We start from the raw sequence: 17,209 nt of genomic DNA, 5'->3' as shown, positions 1-17,209 counted from the left end.
TGTATCTTAATAATTTTACTAAATATCTTCTACAGGGCTTAGTAAACACCATGCAGAATGTAAGCTCTCTGTGGATAAATTAATATTGGTCAACACCTTTAGTATCATTCAGGTATATTACAATTCAGAGGCTTAATACCTTTCTCTCACTCATTGACCAAATGATGATAAACTTGTAAATTTTAGGTTTTAAATGTATATATTATCCAACCCAAAATCCTGATACTCTCTTCAACTCCTTAATGGTAGCTTAAGAATTAGCAGACATTAGCTTGCTGCATTGTATTTCTCTCAGGAACAGTATGCATTTGGTAATTATTAATCTATTATTTTCCTGTGAGAAAAAGACAATCTAATATGCTTCAGGAAGGGGGGGGTGGTAGGGAAGACAAGGAAGCTATTGAGAAAGCAAATATAAAGTCAGTTGGGTCACAGCGATACAGTGCATCTTAATCACTTAAAAAGTAATTGCTCTAGAAATAATTACTCATTAGTGACATTATGGTGTTACACCACCACAAATGCCTTAACTAATGTGAATGCTAAGCATGAAAATGATAGCCAACGTTTAATGTTGTATCCCAGTCCTCTGCGTCCTAAACAATTCTGTTAGTAATTACCTAACAGAAATACATCTTTACCTGGACCTGGTTGTCATTAAGTGTGTGTTGAAATACTTTAATGTTTATAGGTTGTATTACACCTCTTCAGTTATTTAATTACATTTAGCAACTCCTCAAGTTATTGTCTGTTTTATTAAGCTAAAATCCATTACAAGCCAAATTAGCAAAGGTGTGCCCAGGCTCTAAGGGATTTAGGCATTTGCTTTAGTTGCTGGATATTAAAGATAGAGGCTGCTTTAGTGAACCAGAAAATACAGACTGTCACTGAGACCATCCTGATACCGTGCTTAGGTCCCCCTCCATCATCCTGACAGACGAGCCTCTTCTTTACACATCATTTCCAGAAAGGGAAATCTACCATCCACCCCGGGGAGCCATTTCATGATTTTATAGCCTTCACTATCAGCCAAGTCATCTTTCTATTTAACCTAAATCCTTCATGTCCTTCATGTTAGAATTTATGACCATAGCTTCCTGTTTGGACCATGCGAACAGCAGATCATCTCTCCCTTGAGCCCTCCGTAAAAATAGAGGCTCTTATTACATCTATCAGTCTGTTCTCTTCTCCAGCTGGAACAGCAGAGCTCACTCAGCTATTTGTTAAACAATTAATTTTCAGGGTTTAAATACTCAGTAACATTTTACTGAATTATGAAGCCATTTTTCCATACTTTTTTTCTAGAGAGAGAAACTAACAGACAGAGAGACCAAGGCGAGCTGGGGAAAGTATTGACAGCGTAGCCATTCTTTAATTTGGCTGTCCATCTTCTCATTCTTCCAACCCTGTTCCCATCTCCCAGGTTGGAGGAAATGAAATTATCCATATAAAAAGACTGCTACACACCTTTTCCTTATGATATCTTCTATTTTCAATTTTCATTTTTCATCCAGGAATTGGATGTGCTTGTCTTCATTTTTACCTTTTTGTGATGTGCTGTAATATTTTAGTGACCTATATTGTAAATTGTCTGTTATTTTCTTTTTTTTTTTTCTTGCGGTACGCGGGCCTCTCACTGTTGTGGCCTCTCCCATTGCGGAGCACAGGCTCCGGACGCGCAGGCTCAGCGGCCATGGCTCATGGGCCCAGCCGCTCCGCGGCATGTGGGATCTTCCCGGACCGGGGCACGAACCCACGTCCCCTGCATCGGCAGGCGGACTCTCAACCACTGCACCACCAGAGAAGCCCTGTCATTTTCAACATAAGTGTTTATGCTCTTTTTTTGTGAGGCTTTTCTGTTTCTTTGAATGTTTTCTTTAAAATGAGCCCCAGGTTTTTTTTTAAATGATTCACTTTATTCTGCTTCAATTCTTTATTTAGTCAGTTAAGCTTCCTATTCAGTGCATCGTCATTTGGGTACAAGGCAATTTGTTTTTTCTTTTCTTCTTGTTTTTTCAAACTACCCTGTATTACAGATGTGTTTTAGGGGTAACTTTTCAAATATATCATTTGCATCTTAGCTTCTAAATTTTTTGTTTTAATTAGTCTTCACCTATAAGGGGCTCTGTGATCCCCAGGCACCCCCTGCCCCCCACTTCAGAACTTCATCCTAAGTAGCTAAAAGCTTCTGAAGAAATGAGGTGATTTTTACAAGTCAGAAGGAAGTCATTGCTTTTTGGTGAGATGCTTAGGGTCATGCTTCCATAGAATTCTGAAGAAATAATTGTCCAGCATTCAAGAGGACCTTTTATTATAGCAGCTCCTCTTTATGCGTTGGCTCAGGGTCACACAGCAAGAGACAGAGTCAAGATGTGGGCCCAGGACCACTCATTGCCAAGGCCTCTGTTCTTGACCTCTGTGCCCCTGTGTATCCCACTCTTACAGAAGATCACCAAACACTATGCTGGCCATTCTTCTCTATTACAGTACCATCCTGAAAGTCTGTTCTGATTTATAATTCTACTGGCAGTGTGTGTGAGAGGGTCTGTTTCCCTGCAGAATCTGTAGCAGTGAATATTATAATGTCTTTAATTTTTTGCTGATTAGATAGGTAATAATCCTCCTGGTTTAATTTATATTTTTCTCATCTTTTTAATTTTGTATTATGCTTTTTATTTATTTTTAATTTTTTTCTTCCAGTTCCATTGAGATATAATTGACATAGAGCACTGTATACGTTTTTAACACAAATGTGTGGTTTCTAATGATGTGAAACATTTTCCCACATATTTGCTGCCTGTTTTATGTAAAAGACTTAAATAGCAAAAATGCCATTGAGATGGAAATCTTTTGCCATTAGAGATCAGAGTGGCAGATAAGTCTGAGAAGGCAGTGTTGGTGGCTTTTATTAGAGTAGGAAGTACAAGCTGAGTTGCCAGTATGTGACAGGAGGCAGCTCTGAGTAATTTATGTTTTGTGTTTAAAAATTAACAGCAGCAGTAATTCAGGTTATCACAGTTGCAACCATGCACTGCAGGGAAAATGCGTACGTGTGAGGGCATGTCGAGGCCTGGATGAACCTCAGAACATGTTCCCCACTGACCTTTTAATTCATTGAACCTTCTCCTCAGACATCAGATGCCAGCCACTCAAGGAAGGTGTGTGTGTATAGTGATGGTAGAGGACAGAGGTGGTTTAAAAGTCATTTCAGTCTCACGTGAGTAACTCTGGTGGCAGTACTCCCACCAGAACTTCCGTATTGTTGGGCCAGCATCCTGCATCAGCATCTTCCTTTGTCCAGTCCTTCTTCTTCTCCCTTCCTTTCACAGGTGGTGATCCCTGGTGAGCATCCTTCAGTGTCTGCTTCGTAGAAACCCAACTTAATGTAGACTCAGTCTACTAGGGAGACAGAGAATGATGAATAAGCCAGTGCATACACAGACTAAATTAAGATAGTTGATAAGTATTACGAAGGAAATAAAGTGAGATGAGACAGTGACCAATGGTAGGGGACGACGGGCTGCTTTAGCTAAGGTGGAGGGAGAACGCTTTTTGGGTGGGCTACAGAGAACTGAGACTGGAATCATAGGAAGGAGGCAGTTCATTTAAGGTGGAAGGAAACTTCATCCTCTCATCCCTAAAATCCCAAGACAAAAGACCCAGAAATGGAATGCTTCGAATTTTTTTGACAGCCTAGCTAGAGAAACTTCAGATTTTAAATACATTTCTATAATATATTCTATCAGTCAGGGGCCCAACAGGAAACAGATGGCATAGTGAAAATGGGATAATTTGGGATGAATGTAATAAAAGGGTGATTTACAAAGAGAAGGAACAGCGCCCCCTCCCTCTCAGAGTTAGGATCAGCAGGTTGCCATCTGCTCCCTAGCATCCCAGACTTGGAAAAGAGGGAATGGTCAGGGGACCTGTATACAAGTTCCTCTGTATGGGGCCTGGGGTACACGTCCCCTGATCTCTCACTCTCCCCCTCTCCCAAACTCCTGGTCTGCTCCCTGTTGGCCAAATCCAACCTGAAACCAGAGAACCGGGGTGGTAGTTTTTAAGTCGATGCAGTCTAGTCTGGTGATTAAGTGTGGAGGGTGGAGCTGCAGAGACAAAGGAAAACCTCCAGCATGTGGCGTTTACATTTTAAATTAATACTGGACTGGATGTGGAAGAAGTGACAGCAGACCCAGCTGAGGTTGTAACCTCCGTCAGTCACTGACCAGCTATAAATCAGTGTCTGTGAGCCACTTACTTTGTTAAAAAAAAGAAAATTAAAGGACTGGAATAAAGTCGATGAACTTATTCTGAAATGGTACGTGTCTGATGCATCATAAATCAAAATAAAATATTTTAAATATTGAATGCAGCAAAAAGTATCTGACATATCTAAACATTGTTTTAAATTGTGAAAACAAACCAAAAAAAAAATCCCTGTTGAAATAATTAGAGTCCTGGCAATATATCTTTCCAGTGGCTCTGGTACAATTAAATCTCTTACAGTGATCTGAAGCCAGATTTCAGTTGTTAGGGTGTGAGTCAAAAAGCAGAAAAAAAATTAGATTGCTTTTTCTCAGGGTCAGGCTCCCTTTAAGATATAACCTAGAAAGAAGAGAGGATATTCTCATTGTGTGATAAGCATAGGATATGTGGATGAGACCACCAGGAATGTAATATGGGGAATCTTGGTGAACAAGGGACTGACTACAGATTGGTATGTCTGTATCTATTAATCTTTTGATTGATTAGGATTTATATGCTTACAAAATGAGATTATGTTAGATACTGCTGTTTGGATTCCATAGGCGTGTTACTCAAGGAAATGTCTTTCATTATAATCCCTGAGTTTGTAGTAGAAACCTGTGTCTCCTTTAATGAGCAGGGTATCTTTACAGAGAATAAGATTCCAGAAAAGCAAGGAGTCACAGAAAGCCAAACAGCTGCAGAAGAGTACAAATAGCTCTCATCTGAAAGGCACGATTTATCAAATGGGAGCATGATTGCTAGCAATCTTACTTTTTTTGGTGATTACAAAGTTGAGCATAGTAGCCCATGTGACTCTACATGAAGACTTGTAAAGAGTTTTTAAAAACAGTTATGCATGAGTATTGGAGATTTTCATTTAAGCAGAAGGCTTCTGTAGAGGTAAATCAAGAGCATACGCTGGAAGAAAAATGCTGAGGGAGCCTTCGATCAGGAGAGAACATTAAGTGGGACTCCTAGGGGAAAGGCCTGTTTGTGCCTGTCTGGGGTGGGCTAATCTACATAATTGACTAAAACAGAATGAACAGCTGTGAAATACAGCATTTGAGTGTGTGGGTAAAACAAAATTACAAAATATACGGGGTCACTGAACATGTAATGTATTTTCATAGCATTATAGAATTTCCAAGCTCATTTGGGATATAAGAAATTGGCCAGTCCTCCAGAGAAGCTAAATGACTTCATCAAGGTCAACTAGCTAGTTAGTGATAGCCTGGTAGTTAAGTACCTGGGCTCTGGAGACAACCATCCTCGATTTCAATCTCAAGTCCATCACACCGTCTGTGACTTTTAGAGAAAATCACTCTACCAACCTGTGCCTCAGTTTTCTTTTTCAAATTTTTTTCTTGAATTTTATTTTATTTATTTTTTTATGGCAGGATATTACTAGTTATCTATTTTATACATATTAGTGTATACATGTCAATCCCAGTCTCCCGATTCATCCCACCACCAGCCCCCACGTCTGCTTTCCCCCTTTGGTGTCCATATATTTATTCTCTACATCTGTGTCTCTATTTCTGCCCTGCAAACCGGTTCATCTGTACGATTTTTCTAGATTCCACATATAGGCGTTAATATAGGATATTTTTCTCTTTCTGACTTACTTCACTCTGTATGACAGACACTATGGTCCATCCACCTCACTACAAATAATTCAATTTCATTTCTTTTTATGGCTGAGTAATATTCCATTGTGTGTATGTGCCACATCTTCTTTATCCATTCGTCTGTCGAAGGACGACACTTAGGTTGCTTCCATGTCCTGGCTATTGTAAATACAGCTGCAGTGAACATTGTGGTACATGACTCTTTTTGAATTATGGTTTTCTCAGGGTATATGCCCAGCAGTGGGATTGCTGGGTCATATGGTAGTTCTATTTTTAGTTTTTTCAGGAACCTCCGTACTGTTCTCCTCAGTGGCTGTATCAATTTACATTCCTGTCAACAGTGCAAGAGGGTTGCCTTTTCTCCACACCCTCTCCAGCATTTATTTATTTATTTTAAAAAGTTTATATTTTTTTTCTTATTAGTCATCCATTTAATACACATCAGTGGATACATGTCAATCGCAATCACTCAATTCATCACACGACCACCCCCACCCCCCGCTGCTTTCCCCCCTTGGTGTCCATACATTTGTTCTCTGCATCTGTGTCTCAATTTCTGCTCTGCAAACCGGTTCATCTGTACCATTTTCTAGGTTCCATATATATGCATTAATACACGATATTTGTTTTCCTCTTTCTGACTTACTTCATTCTGTATGACAGTCTCTAGATGCATCCATGTCTCTACAAATGACCCAGTTTCGTTCCTTTTTATGGCTGAGTAATATTCCATTGTATATATGTACCACATCTTCTTTATCCATTTGTCTGTCATTGGGCATCTAGGTTGCTTTCATGACCTGGCTATTGTAAATAGTGCTGCAAAGAACATTGGGGTGCATGTATCTTTTAAATTACGGTTTTCTCTGGTATATGCCCAGTAGTGGGATTGCTGGGTCATATGATAATTCTGTTTTTAGTTCTTTAAGGAACCTCCATACTGCTCTCCACAGTGGCTGTATCAATTTACATTTCCACCAACAGTGCAAGAGGGTTCCCTTTTCTCCACACCCTCTCCAGCATTTGTTGTTTGTAGATTTTCTGATGATGGCCATTCTGACTGGTGTGAGGTGATACCTCATTGTAGTTTTGATTTGCATTTCTCTAATGATTAGTGATTTTGAGCATCCTTTCACGTGTTTGTTGGCAATCTGTATATCTTCTTTAGAGAAATGTCTATTTAGGTCTTCTGCCCATTTTTGGATTGAGTTGTTTGTGTTTTTGATATTGAGCTCCATGAGCTGCTTGTAAATTTTAGAGATTAATCCTTTGATGATTCATTTGCAAATATTTTCTTCCATACTGAGGGGTGTCTTTTCATCTTGTTTATGGTTTTCTTTGCTGTGCAAAAGCTTTTAAGTTTCATTAGGTCCCAATTGTTTATCTTTGTTTTTATTTCCATTGCTCTGGGAGGTGGATCAAAAAACACCTTGCTGTGATTTATCTCAAACAGTGCTCTTCCTATGTTTTCCTCTAAGAGTTTTATAGTGCCCAGTCTTACATTTAGGTCTTTAATCCATTTTGAGTTTATTTTTGTGTATGGTGTTAGGGAGTGTTCTAATATCATTCTTTTACATGTAGCTGTCCAGTTTTCCCAGCACCACTTATTGAGAGACTGTCTTTTCTCCATTGTATATCTTTGCCTCCTTTCTCATAGATTAGTTGACCATAGGTGTGTGAGTTTATCTCTGGGCTTTCTATCCTGTTCCATTGATCCATATTTCTGTTTTTGTGCCAGTACCATATTATCTTGATTACTGTAGCTTTGTAGTATAGTCTGAAGTCAGGGAATCTGATTCCTCCAGCTCCATTTTCTTTCCCTCAATACTGCTTTGGCTCTTCCGGGTCTTTTGTGTCTCCATACAAATATTAAGACTTTTTGTTCTAGATCTGTAAAAAATGCCATTGGTAGTTTGATAGGTATTGCATTGAATCTGTAGCTTGCTTTGGGTAGTATAGTCATTTTCACAATATTGATTCTTCCAATCCAAGAACATGGTATATCTCTCCATTTGTTGGTATCATCTTTCATTTCTTTCATCAGTGTCTTATAGTTTTCTGCATAAAGGTCTTTTGTCTCCCTAGGTAGGTTTATTCCTAGGTATTTTATTCTTTTTGTTGCAGTGGTAAATGGGAGTGTTTCCTTAAATTCTCTTTCAGATTTTTCATCATTACTGTATAGGAATGCAGGAGATTTCTGTGCATTAATTTTGTATCCAGCAACTTTACCAAATTCATTGATTAGCTCTAGTAGTTTTTTGGTGGCATCTTTAGGATTCGCTATGTATGGTATCGTGTCATTTGCAAACAGTGACAGTTTTACTTCTTCTTTTCCAATTTGTGTTCCTTTTATTTATTTTTTTCTTCTCTGATTGCCACGGCTAGGACTTCCAGAGCTATGTTGAATAATAGTGGTGAGAGTGGACGTCCTTGTCTTGTTCCTGATCTTAGAGGAAATGCTTTCAGTTTTTCACCGTTGAGAATGATGTTTGCTCTGTGTTTGTCATATATGGCCTTTATAATGTTGAAGTAGTTTCCCTCTGTGCCCACTTTCTGGAGAGTTTTTATCATAAATGAGTGTTGAATTTTGTCAAAAGTTTTCTCTGGCTCTATTGAGATGATCATATGGTTTTTATTCTTCAGTTTGTTAATATGATGTATCACATTGATTGATTTGCGTATACTGAAGAATCCTTGCATCTCTGGGATAAATCCCACTTGATCATGGTGTATGATCCTTTTAATGTATTGTTGGATTCTGTTTGCTAGCATTTTGTTGAGGATTTTTCAATCTATTTTCATCAGTGATATTGGTCTCTAATTTTCTTTTTTTGAAGTATCTCTGTCTGGTTTTGGTATCAGGGTGATGGTGGCCTCATAGAATGAGTTTGCGAGTGTTCCTTCCTTTGCAATTTTTTGGAAGAGTTTGAGAAGGATGGGTGTTAGCTCTTCTCTAAATGTTTGATAGAATTCACCTGTGAAGCCATCTGGTCCTGGACTTTTGTTTGTTGGAAGATTTTTAATCACAGTTCCAATTTCATTACTTGTGATTGGTCTGTTCATATTTTCTGTTTCTTCCTGGTTCAGTCTTGGAAGGTTATACCTTTCTAAGAATTTGTCCGTTTCTTCCAGGTTGTTCATTTTATTGGCATAGAGTTGCTTGTAATAGTCTCTTAGGATGCTTTGTATTTCTGCAGTGTCTGTTGTAACTTCTCCTTTTTCATTCCTAATTTTATTGATTTGAGTCCTCTCCCTCTTTTTCTTGTGTCTGGCTAATGGTTTATCAATTTTGTTTATCTTCTCAGAGAACCAGCTTTTAGTTTTATTGATCTTTGCTATTGTTTTCTTTGTTTCTATTTCATTTATTTCTGTTCTGATCTTTATGATTTCTTTCCTTCTACTAAATTTAGGTTTTGTTTGTTCTTCTTTCTCTAGTTTCTTTAGGTGTAAGGTTAGATTGTTTATTTGAGATTTTCGTTGTTTGTTAAGGTAGGATTGTATTGCTATAAACTTCCCTCTTAAAACTGCTTTTTGCTGTATCCCATAGGTTTTGCGTCGTTGTGTTTTCATTGTCATTTGTCTCTAGGTATTTTTTGATTTCCTCTCATTTCTTCATTGATCTCTTGGTTATTTAGTAACGTATTGTTTAGCCTCCATGTATTTGTGTTTTTTACGTTTTTTCCCCCTCTAATTCATTTCTAATCTCATAGCGTTGTGGTCAGAAAAGATGCTTGGTACGATTTCAATTTTCTTAAATTTAGTGAGGCTTGATTTGGACCCAAGATGTGATCTATCCTGGAGAACGTTCCGTGCGCACTTGAGAAGAAAGTGTAATCTGCTGTTATTGGATAGAATGTCCTATAAATATCAATTAAATCTATCTTGTCTATTGTGTCATTTAAAGCTTCTGTTTCCTTATTTACTTTCATTTTGGATGATCTGTCCATTGGTGTAAATGAGCTGTTAAAGTCCCCCACTATTATTCTGTTACTGTCGATTTCCTCTTTTAGAGCTGTTAGCAGTTGCCTTATGTATTGAGGTGCTCCTATGTTGGGTGCGTATATATTTATAATTGTTATATCTTCTTCTTGGATTGATCCTTTGATCATTATGTAGTGTCCTTCCTTGTCTCTTGTAACATTCTTTATTTTAAAGTCTATTTTATCTGATATGAGTATGGCTACTCCAGCTTTCTTTTGATTTCCATTTGCATGGAATATCTTTTTCCATCCCCTCACTTTCAGTCTGTATGTGTCCCTAGGTCTGAAGTGGGTCTCTTGTAGACAGCATATATATGGGTCTTATTTTTGTATCCAGTCAGCAAGCCTGTGTCTTTTGGTTGGAGCATTTAATCCTTTGACATTTAAGGTAATTATCGATATGTATATTTCCATTACTGTTTTCTTAATTGTTTTGGGTTTGTTTTTGTAGGTCCTTTTCTTGTCTTGCGTTTCCCACTTAGAGAAGTTCCTTTAGCATTTGTTGTAGAGCTGGTTTGATGGTGCTGAATTCTCTTAGCTTTTGCTTGTCTGTAAAGCTTTTGATTTCTCCATCGAATCTGAATGAGATCTGTGCTTGGTAGAGTAATCTAGGTTGTAGGTTCCTCCCTTTCATCACATTAAGTATATCATGCCACTCCCTTCTGACTTGTAGAGTTTCTGCTGAGAAATTAGCTGTTAACCTTGTGGGAGTTCCCTTGTATGTTATTTGTCATTTTTCCCTTGCTGCTTTCAATAATTTTTCTTTGTTTTAATTGTTGTCAATTTGATTACTATGTGTCTTGGCATATTTCTCCTTGGGTTTATCCTGCCTGGAACTCTCAGTTCTTCCTGGACTTGGGTGGCTATTTCCTTTCCCATGTTAGGGAAGTTTTTCACTATAATGTCTTCAAATATTTTTCTGGGTCCTTTCTCTCTCTCTTCTCCTTCTGGGACCTGTATAATGTGAATGTTGGTGTGTTTAATGTTGTCCCAATGCTCTCTTAGGCTGTCTTCATTTCTTTTCATTCTTTTTTCTTTATTCTTTATTCACTGCTCCGTGGCAGTGAATTCCACCATTCTGTCTTCCCAGTCACTTATCCATTCTTCTGCCTCAGTTTTTCTGCTATTGATTCCTTCTAGTGTGGTTTTCATTTCAGTTATTGTACTGTTCATTTCTGTTTGCTTGTTCTTTAATTCTTCTAGGTCTTTGTTAAACATTTCTTTCATCTTCTTGATCTTTGTCTCCATTCTTTTTCTGAGGTCCTGGATCATCTTCACTATCATTATTCTGACTCTTTTTCTAGAAGATTGCCTATCTCCACTTCTTTAGGTGTCTTTATGGGGTTTTATCTTGTTCCTTCATGTCTTGCATAGTCCTCTGCCTTTTCCTTTTGTCTATCTTTCTGTGAATGTGGTTTTCATTCCACAGGCTGCAGGATTGTAGTTCTTCTCGCTTATTCTGTCTGCCCTCTCTCAATTTTCCTATCGGTAAAATGGGAATAGTAATAGGATGCTCCACATGTTAAATGAGATGATACATTTCAGTAACACTAGATCATGTCTGGAATATAGTAGGTGGTCAATTAATTTGAGGTGTATTTACTATTATTGAGCATGCCAAACTGAAGTCACCTAAACCCTACAGTAGATTTTCTATCTACTCTACAAAAAGCAAGAGCATATCACAAGAGCGGATATATGTGAGAAATTAGTTTCCCAGCTAAAATAGTTTTAAGATACAAAATAATGTCAAGTCTTCTTGGAGATATTAAAACAAAAAATTTTAAGTACCTTTGTGGGAAATGACTCAGATGAGCTCTTTAGAACTTTTTGAAATTTCAGTTCATCCTCTAATGCTTAAATTCAGTAATTAGAATTTTCCCCCAGAGCTGAAGTCTTTAATGTTTGTTTTACAGTTCACAAAATATGTATCAATGTATTTTTTGATAACTGACCTTTTTTAACATCCTAATTTTTCTCTATTAATCCTGCATACTAATACCAGGGGGTTCCTTTATTCCTTGTAATTAGAATAAGTTGTGCTTTTAGGTAAATGTACATTTTGAACAAAGGAAAAGCGTGTGGTGAATTAGAACAATATGTTTTGAATATAGTTGAGGATAAGGCAGCTGACTTTCTTAAAAAATATGCAAGGATGCTGAAAACAAGTTTTTTTGTGTGGAATAGCTAGATGGTTGTCTAGATAAAGAAATCAAACAAAGTAAAAGTCCAGAGTCACTTTTCAATAATCTCTGGATGAAATCCTAACAAGTTTTCACATTTTAAAGCACATGTTTAACCATGTATTCTAGCTCCTGAAGTCCCTCTTGAAGAATCTGCTGAAAGACCCCAAGTGTGTCACGTTGATGATTCTGAGTTATTTCCTATTGGCTGAGTGGCAGAGGCATTTATTATTACTTAATAACTGTCTTTGTTCATATTCAAACTTGGAATGATATAGTAGTATCAGTAAATCTCAGGTAATGACACCATAAAATATCTATTATGGCTTTAATATGAAATGCTGGCATAATTGTTGTATTTCTTGATTTTATGCATGACTTTAGTGACTCTTATTTTACATATTTAGTTTCCTTGCACTATGTCAGTATTTTATGACATAAATCATTTTTGATGACAGTGTCCAATGGCTGAGGAATAAAAATTTACCTAAAAATCTCTTAGCCCAGTCGGAATAATCAGTATTCCCCAAAGGTGGCTCTCTTCAAGCCATAGTATTCAGCCCCAAAGAAGACACATTTCCACTTTTAGCTATAGAAGATTTGCTACAGGTAAATGAGGTAAATTTTGTAGGTATCCTTGACTGTTTCCTTTGACTGAAAACAGAACTGTCTTCATATATTTCACAATGGTCTTGAAACTTAATCAGGCCTAATGAGTTACTAGCTTCACTTCAAAGACTCCTAGTAGTGATGTTGAGTAATTTAAGGCCCATTAAGGATCTTTATCAGGATTCAGAAAGGCATGTTCATGAAAACCCTTTAAGTATATTTGTTTTATTGACTTATTCTTAGAGAAACCACCCTGTTACAAATCTGAAAGTCCCCGAGAATAGATTTTGATGTTGATTGTTGAGCTTTTCTGAGTAAGATTCACTTCAGGGTAGCTTCTTCTGTAAGGATGATTTTGACTTTTAAATTTGCTTGAGAATTTTTTATATAAATTAAATCAGACACTTAATCTAGAGAATTACTTCAAAATCCTCAATTTGGGAATACTTATGACCATGGCTGTCTTTGTTTGTTTTATGTTGTTGTTATTATTATTATTTTTATTTTAATCTTGGGTTATTGACATATGTCAACACCTGGCAAGATTTTTGAGGTAGAAATAAGGAAAAAATTGTTCCTGCTCTCACAAAGCACCTAGAAAATATGCAGATTTGTTACACGTCAGTACTTTGTCCTAAAAGTTGTTAGTAAGAATTTCATATACACATATGGCATGATGACTGTTTTGAACATTTATATATCATATTTTATAGCTCTGCTTTGCTTATAAAATAAGTTTGTGGGTATTCTACATTTCTTCATGTATACAAACATATACATATGCACACTACCAAGTAACGACTGGCTAAATGAGTTATCATTGTATTTACTCATTAGCAGTGAGTAATAACAAAAGATGCAGAATATTTAATGTTACAGATTTTTTCCTACTTTTATCATCTCACAGCAAAGCAGGATGGCAAGTTTTTAGTTCAGGGTTTCAGGAGCAACCTACTATTGGCGCGTGTAAGTGACTTATCTCAGGTCACTCATCCTGGTTTGTATGATCAGGATTCCAAATGGATTATTTTGGCTACAGTTTCTGTTTTAATCCAACAGGAGATACAAATGCTTATAAACATCAACTAGAAAACATTTATATATATTTTTTAGTTTTACAGAGTATACTGTAGCATTAAAAACAGTAAAACATAGGTGTGAATATGAATGTCGTTGATGTGAGAAAAACACTTTCATAATACTTCATTTTTAAAACATGAGTAGAAACTCAGTTGCTTCTACAATAGAATTAGTCAATTTATTTTTCTTGCTCACAGCACTAGTGTTCACAGATGTTAGTTGCCATGAATATGCATCAGCAGAAAGTGTAAACTACCTGTTGTAGTAATTGCAAATTTCACCTCACTTACACAGTCAGTCATCTATTTATGGCTCTCCTTTTTTATGGTATGTATGCTCTTGTATCTTTCATGTCTTTTGTGTTCATTCCATCAAATGAAGTTGATTTTCTCTAGTGTCTCAAGATGGAGATTGTCTGCTATTTTTCATAAATAGCATGAGAATTTGGTATGCCCACTAGGCACCTAATTATATTTCCTTTGAATATTTCTCTTCTACACAATTCAGTTTCCTGTATGTTAGTGGTAATTCAGGTTGGATCTACACTTTGGAAAAAGTCAGTGGACCAGTGAAAAATTTAGCCAAGTATCACATAGCCAAAATAAATTCTTTTTTTAACCCTGAGTAAATGTGAATGTTAATTTTTATATAATTTTTAGAATTTATAAAATATAGGTATTTGATCAGTCCCACTGAAAGGGAAAATAATCAGTTCGATACTAAGATAAACTCTGGTACTAGTTATGTAATGCTAATTAAGTGGATTAAAATTTACTTACTGTGAAAAATATAAAAAGAATCCCTAAAACCCAAGACACATTGTAAGTTTAAAAAAAGAGAAATGATGCAATAAAATAATCCTCCAAATAAAAGATTTATGCACAGCAAAACCAGCTGCTTGACTCTGTATAATTCATGTATTTATCCTTTCAACAGATACTTTTTGATTCACTTACACAGAAAAAAGTCTGTGTCTTTCAACAGCTTAAATTTTACTGGGAAAAATAGTTCTTACAAGAAAAGAAATAAGCAAGATAATTTCAGACTGTAGTAATTCCTTGAAGGAAATAAACAGCTAAGATGGAGCATTAGTTAAGGCAGCCACTTTGGGTGGGCTGCTTAGGAAAGCCCTTTCCGAGGAGTTGATTTTTCAGCTAAAGGATCGGAAAACATGCTCTGTGAGTATCGGGGGGGACACATGTTCTAGGCAGAGAGAACACATGTTAAGGCTGGAAATAGTGAGTGAGGACTTGGTATGAGAAAATACTGGGAGAGAAGGGTGAGATTACTCAGGGCACAATAGGCCACAGCCAAGACTGGAGTTTTTGGAAGAGCCACTGAAAATTTTAAAGAGGAGGGATGAAATCTGATCTATGGTTTTAAAACATCTGACTGTTGTATGAATTATAGTTAGTAGGGAGGCACATGGAGAGGCTAGGAGACCAAGATACTATAATAACATGGAAGTGAGGCAGTGGGACCATAGACGCTGAGGAAGGCAGTGGAGGTGGAAAGGAGTTGAGGCAGGGTAGCCATCTCCTGGTGAAGGAGAACAAGGAGCCCAGGATGAACATCACCCCTAGGATGCTCACTTATCTCTAAAGAGGAAAACAAAAATGAACAGAGCACAAACCCGAATGAAGAAGTCATCAAACTAAAGAGGCATGAACTACTTACATGAAGTCATTTAGGTATTTCCATCCTACAGCTGAGGAGTAGGACTCTCACACCTAACTAAGGAATTTCAGAGATTCAGTCTACCTGCACTACTTGTCTAAGCTCTGCCCAAGACCTTCTAATGAAAAAGGCCTAGCTATGGATTGTTTCTCCGAAGCTGGATCTGCATCTTATTTCTCTGTTTCCAACACACAGTATATAGTACCTCTAGGAGCAGAGTAAGCAAAGTTGGTCAAATTTAACATCAGTTTGTCCTCTTAGTTTTTTTCAGCAGATGTGAAGGGCCTATTACATAAATTATTCTATTAGTTCATACAGAAACTCTGTTAGGCTGTTATTACTGTTGTTGTGAAGAATGCCCCCTTTTTACAGACAAAGAAACTAAGGTTGGTTAGATATTAACCATCTGGATGTGTATCACAGTTAGTGAGGCAGAATTAGAATCCAAACCTATGTCTGTGTGTTTTAAAACTTCTGCTTTTCCATAACATTGTGCTGCCTTATTGATCAGAAACCAAATTGATAAATCATTTAGGGCGGTATGCTTTTTGGCTCTTTCTAGCAGGTCTTCAATTAGTGAAAAGTGAGATTAGTGAAAAATGGTGACAGAGAAATATAAAGACATTAAAGAGACATATTCATTTCTTCCTGATAAATTAATAAAGGTACAGTGTGTCCTAAATAAATAACTGTGCCAACCAACAGGAGGAAGCTCTGCAACAGGCCTTGAGAATATCAGATTACTCAGGACAGAGCAAATCAGGTGACAGATGAAAGGCATATTGTATGTTATACTAATACACTTGCAAAGCACCACACTATGTATAGAAAGGTCAAAAATGATGGACCAAAGCCAAGATTGTTGGAAGGTTTGATTTTAGGGTCTTGAGAAGGGGAGGAGAAAACAAATGTGAGTGCAAGAGTAATATCCATGTTGGTTTTCTCAATCACCTTTGATGCTTGTAAGCTAGAGTCCTGGGACGGCCCCCTCCCACCCCCAAGACCTTCTGGAGAATGGGAACTGCCTGTTTAACAAACGTTCCCAGGTGATTTGGGTACCAAGTAGGTAATGGACCACATCTTGGGAGAATACTGATTTAGTCCACTCTGTTTAATTTACAAAGCATCGTGAGGCTCATCAAGGAAAATGGTTATCCAAAGTTGTAGCACTCTTTTTTTTGTTGTTAGAGCTTGAGCTAAATCAGTCTCCTAGAGGCCCAGTGCTGTCTTCTTTGAGACTTAGATTTAGTTTCTCCAGCTCAGTCATGGATCAGCTAACGGCATGTATCATTGATATTTCTCTTCTAGAATCACAACCACAGCTGCCTGCATGATGGACCTGAGGCGGTACCCACTGGATGAACAAAACTGCACCTTGGAAATTGAAAGCTGTAAGTTTTTCTGACAATCCAGTTAGACTGAACTTGGCTTTAAGGTTCTCCTTGGGCAAAGGTCTCCTACCCTGGTTCACATCCACAACACAAGTCCTGCAAAGGTTGTGCTAGTGTGCCAAATTTGGTGGAGGGAGGTGCTCACAGTGTCTTCCCTCAGTCATGCTGCCACCCTCTTAGTGTCATCCCTAAGTCCCTGGGAGGGATGTGTAGGGAAGCAGTAATCTAGCAATAAAAGGAAGATACTAAGAGTCTGGAAGGACACCAAGGGCTATTTCAGGAATTTATTATATGGAATTGTTGCAACTAGCTGCAACAGGCTTGGAAAAATAGGTGGAGATGGCAGCATAACACGAGATGTCCTTATTGCCTTTGCCTTTCACAAATGTTATCTCTGCAATTAATTGCAGAGT

At 37.4% G+C, this 17,209-nt stretch overlaps 1 protein-coding gene across 6 annotated transcripts in view; it reads left to right on the top strand.

Moving 5' to 3' along the window:
* GABRB2 (gamma-aminobutyric acid type A receptor subunit beta2) overlaps nt 1-17,209 on the top strand; it is a 388,018-nt gene that overhangs the window by 123,771 nt on the left and 247,038 nt on the right. For all 6 annotated transcript variants that reach the window (XM_060296567.1, XM_060296563.1, XM_060296564.1 and 3 more), the window contains exon 6: nt 16,714-16,796. In XM_060296567.1, coding sequence (XP_060152550.1) covers nt 16,714-16,796 — 83 coding nt within the window. The remainder of the gene's footprint in view (nt 1-16,713; nt 16,797-17,209) is intronic.

Source organism: Globicephala melas, chromosome 3 (assembly GCF_963455315.2).
Source record: "Globicephala melas chromosome 3, mGloMel1.2, whole genome shotgun sequence".
Lineage (NCBI taxonomy): Eukaryota > Metazoa > Chordata > Mammalia > Artiodactyla > Delphinidae > Globicephala > Globicephala melas.
Note: the sequence above shows the minus strand (reverse complement) of the source record. Positions and strands in the feature narration are given on the sequence as shown.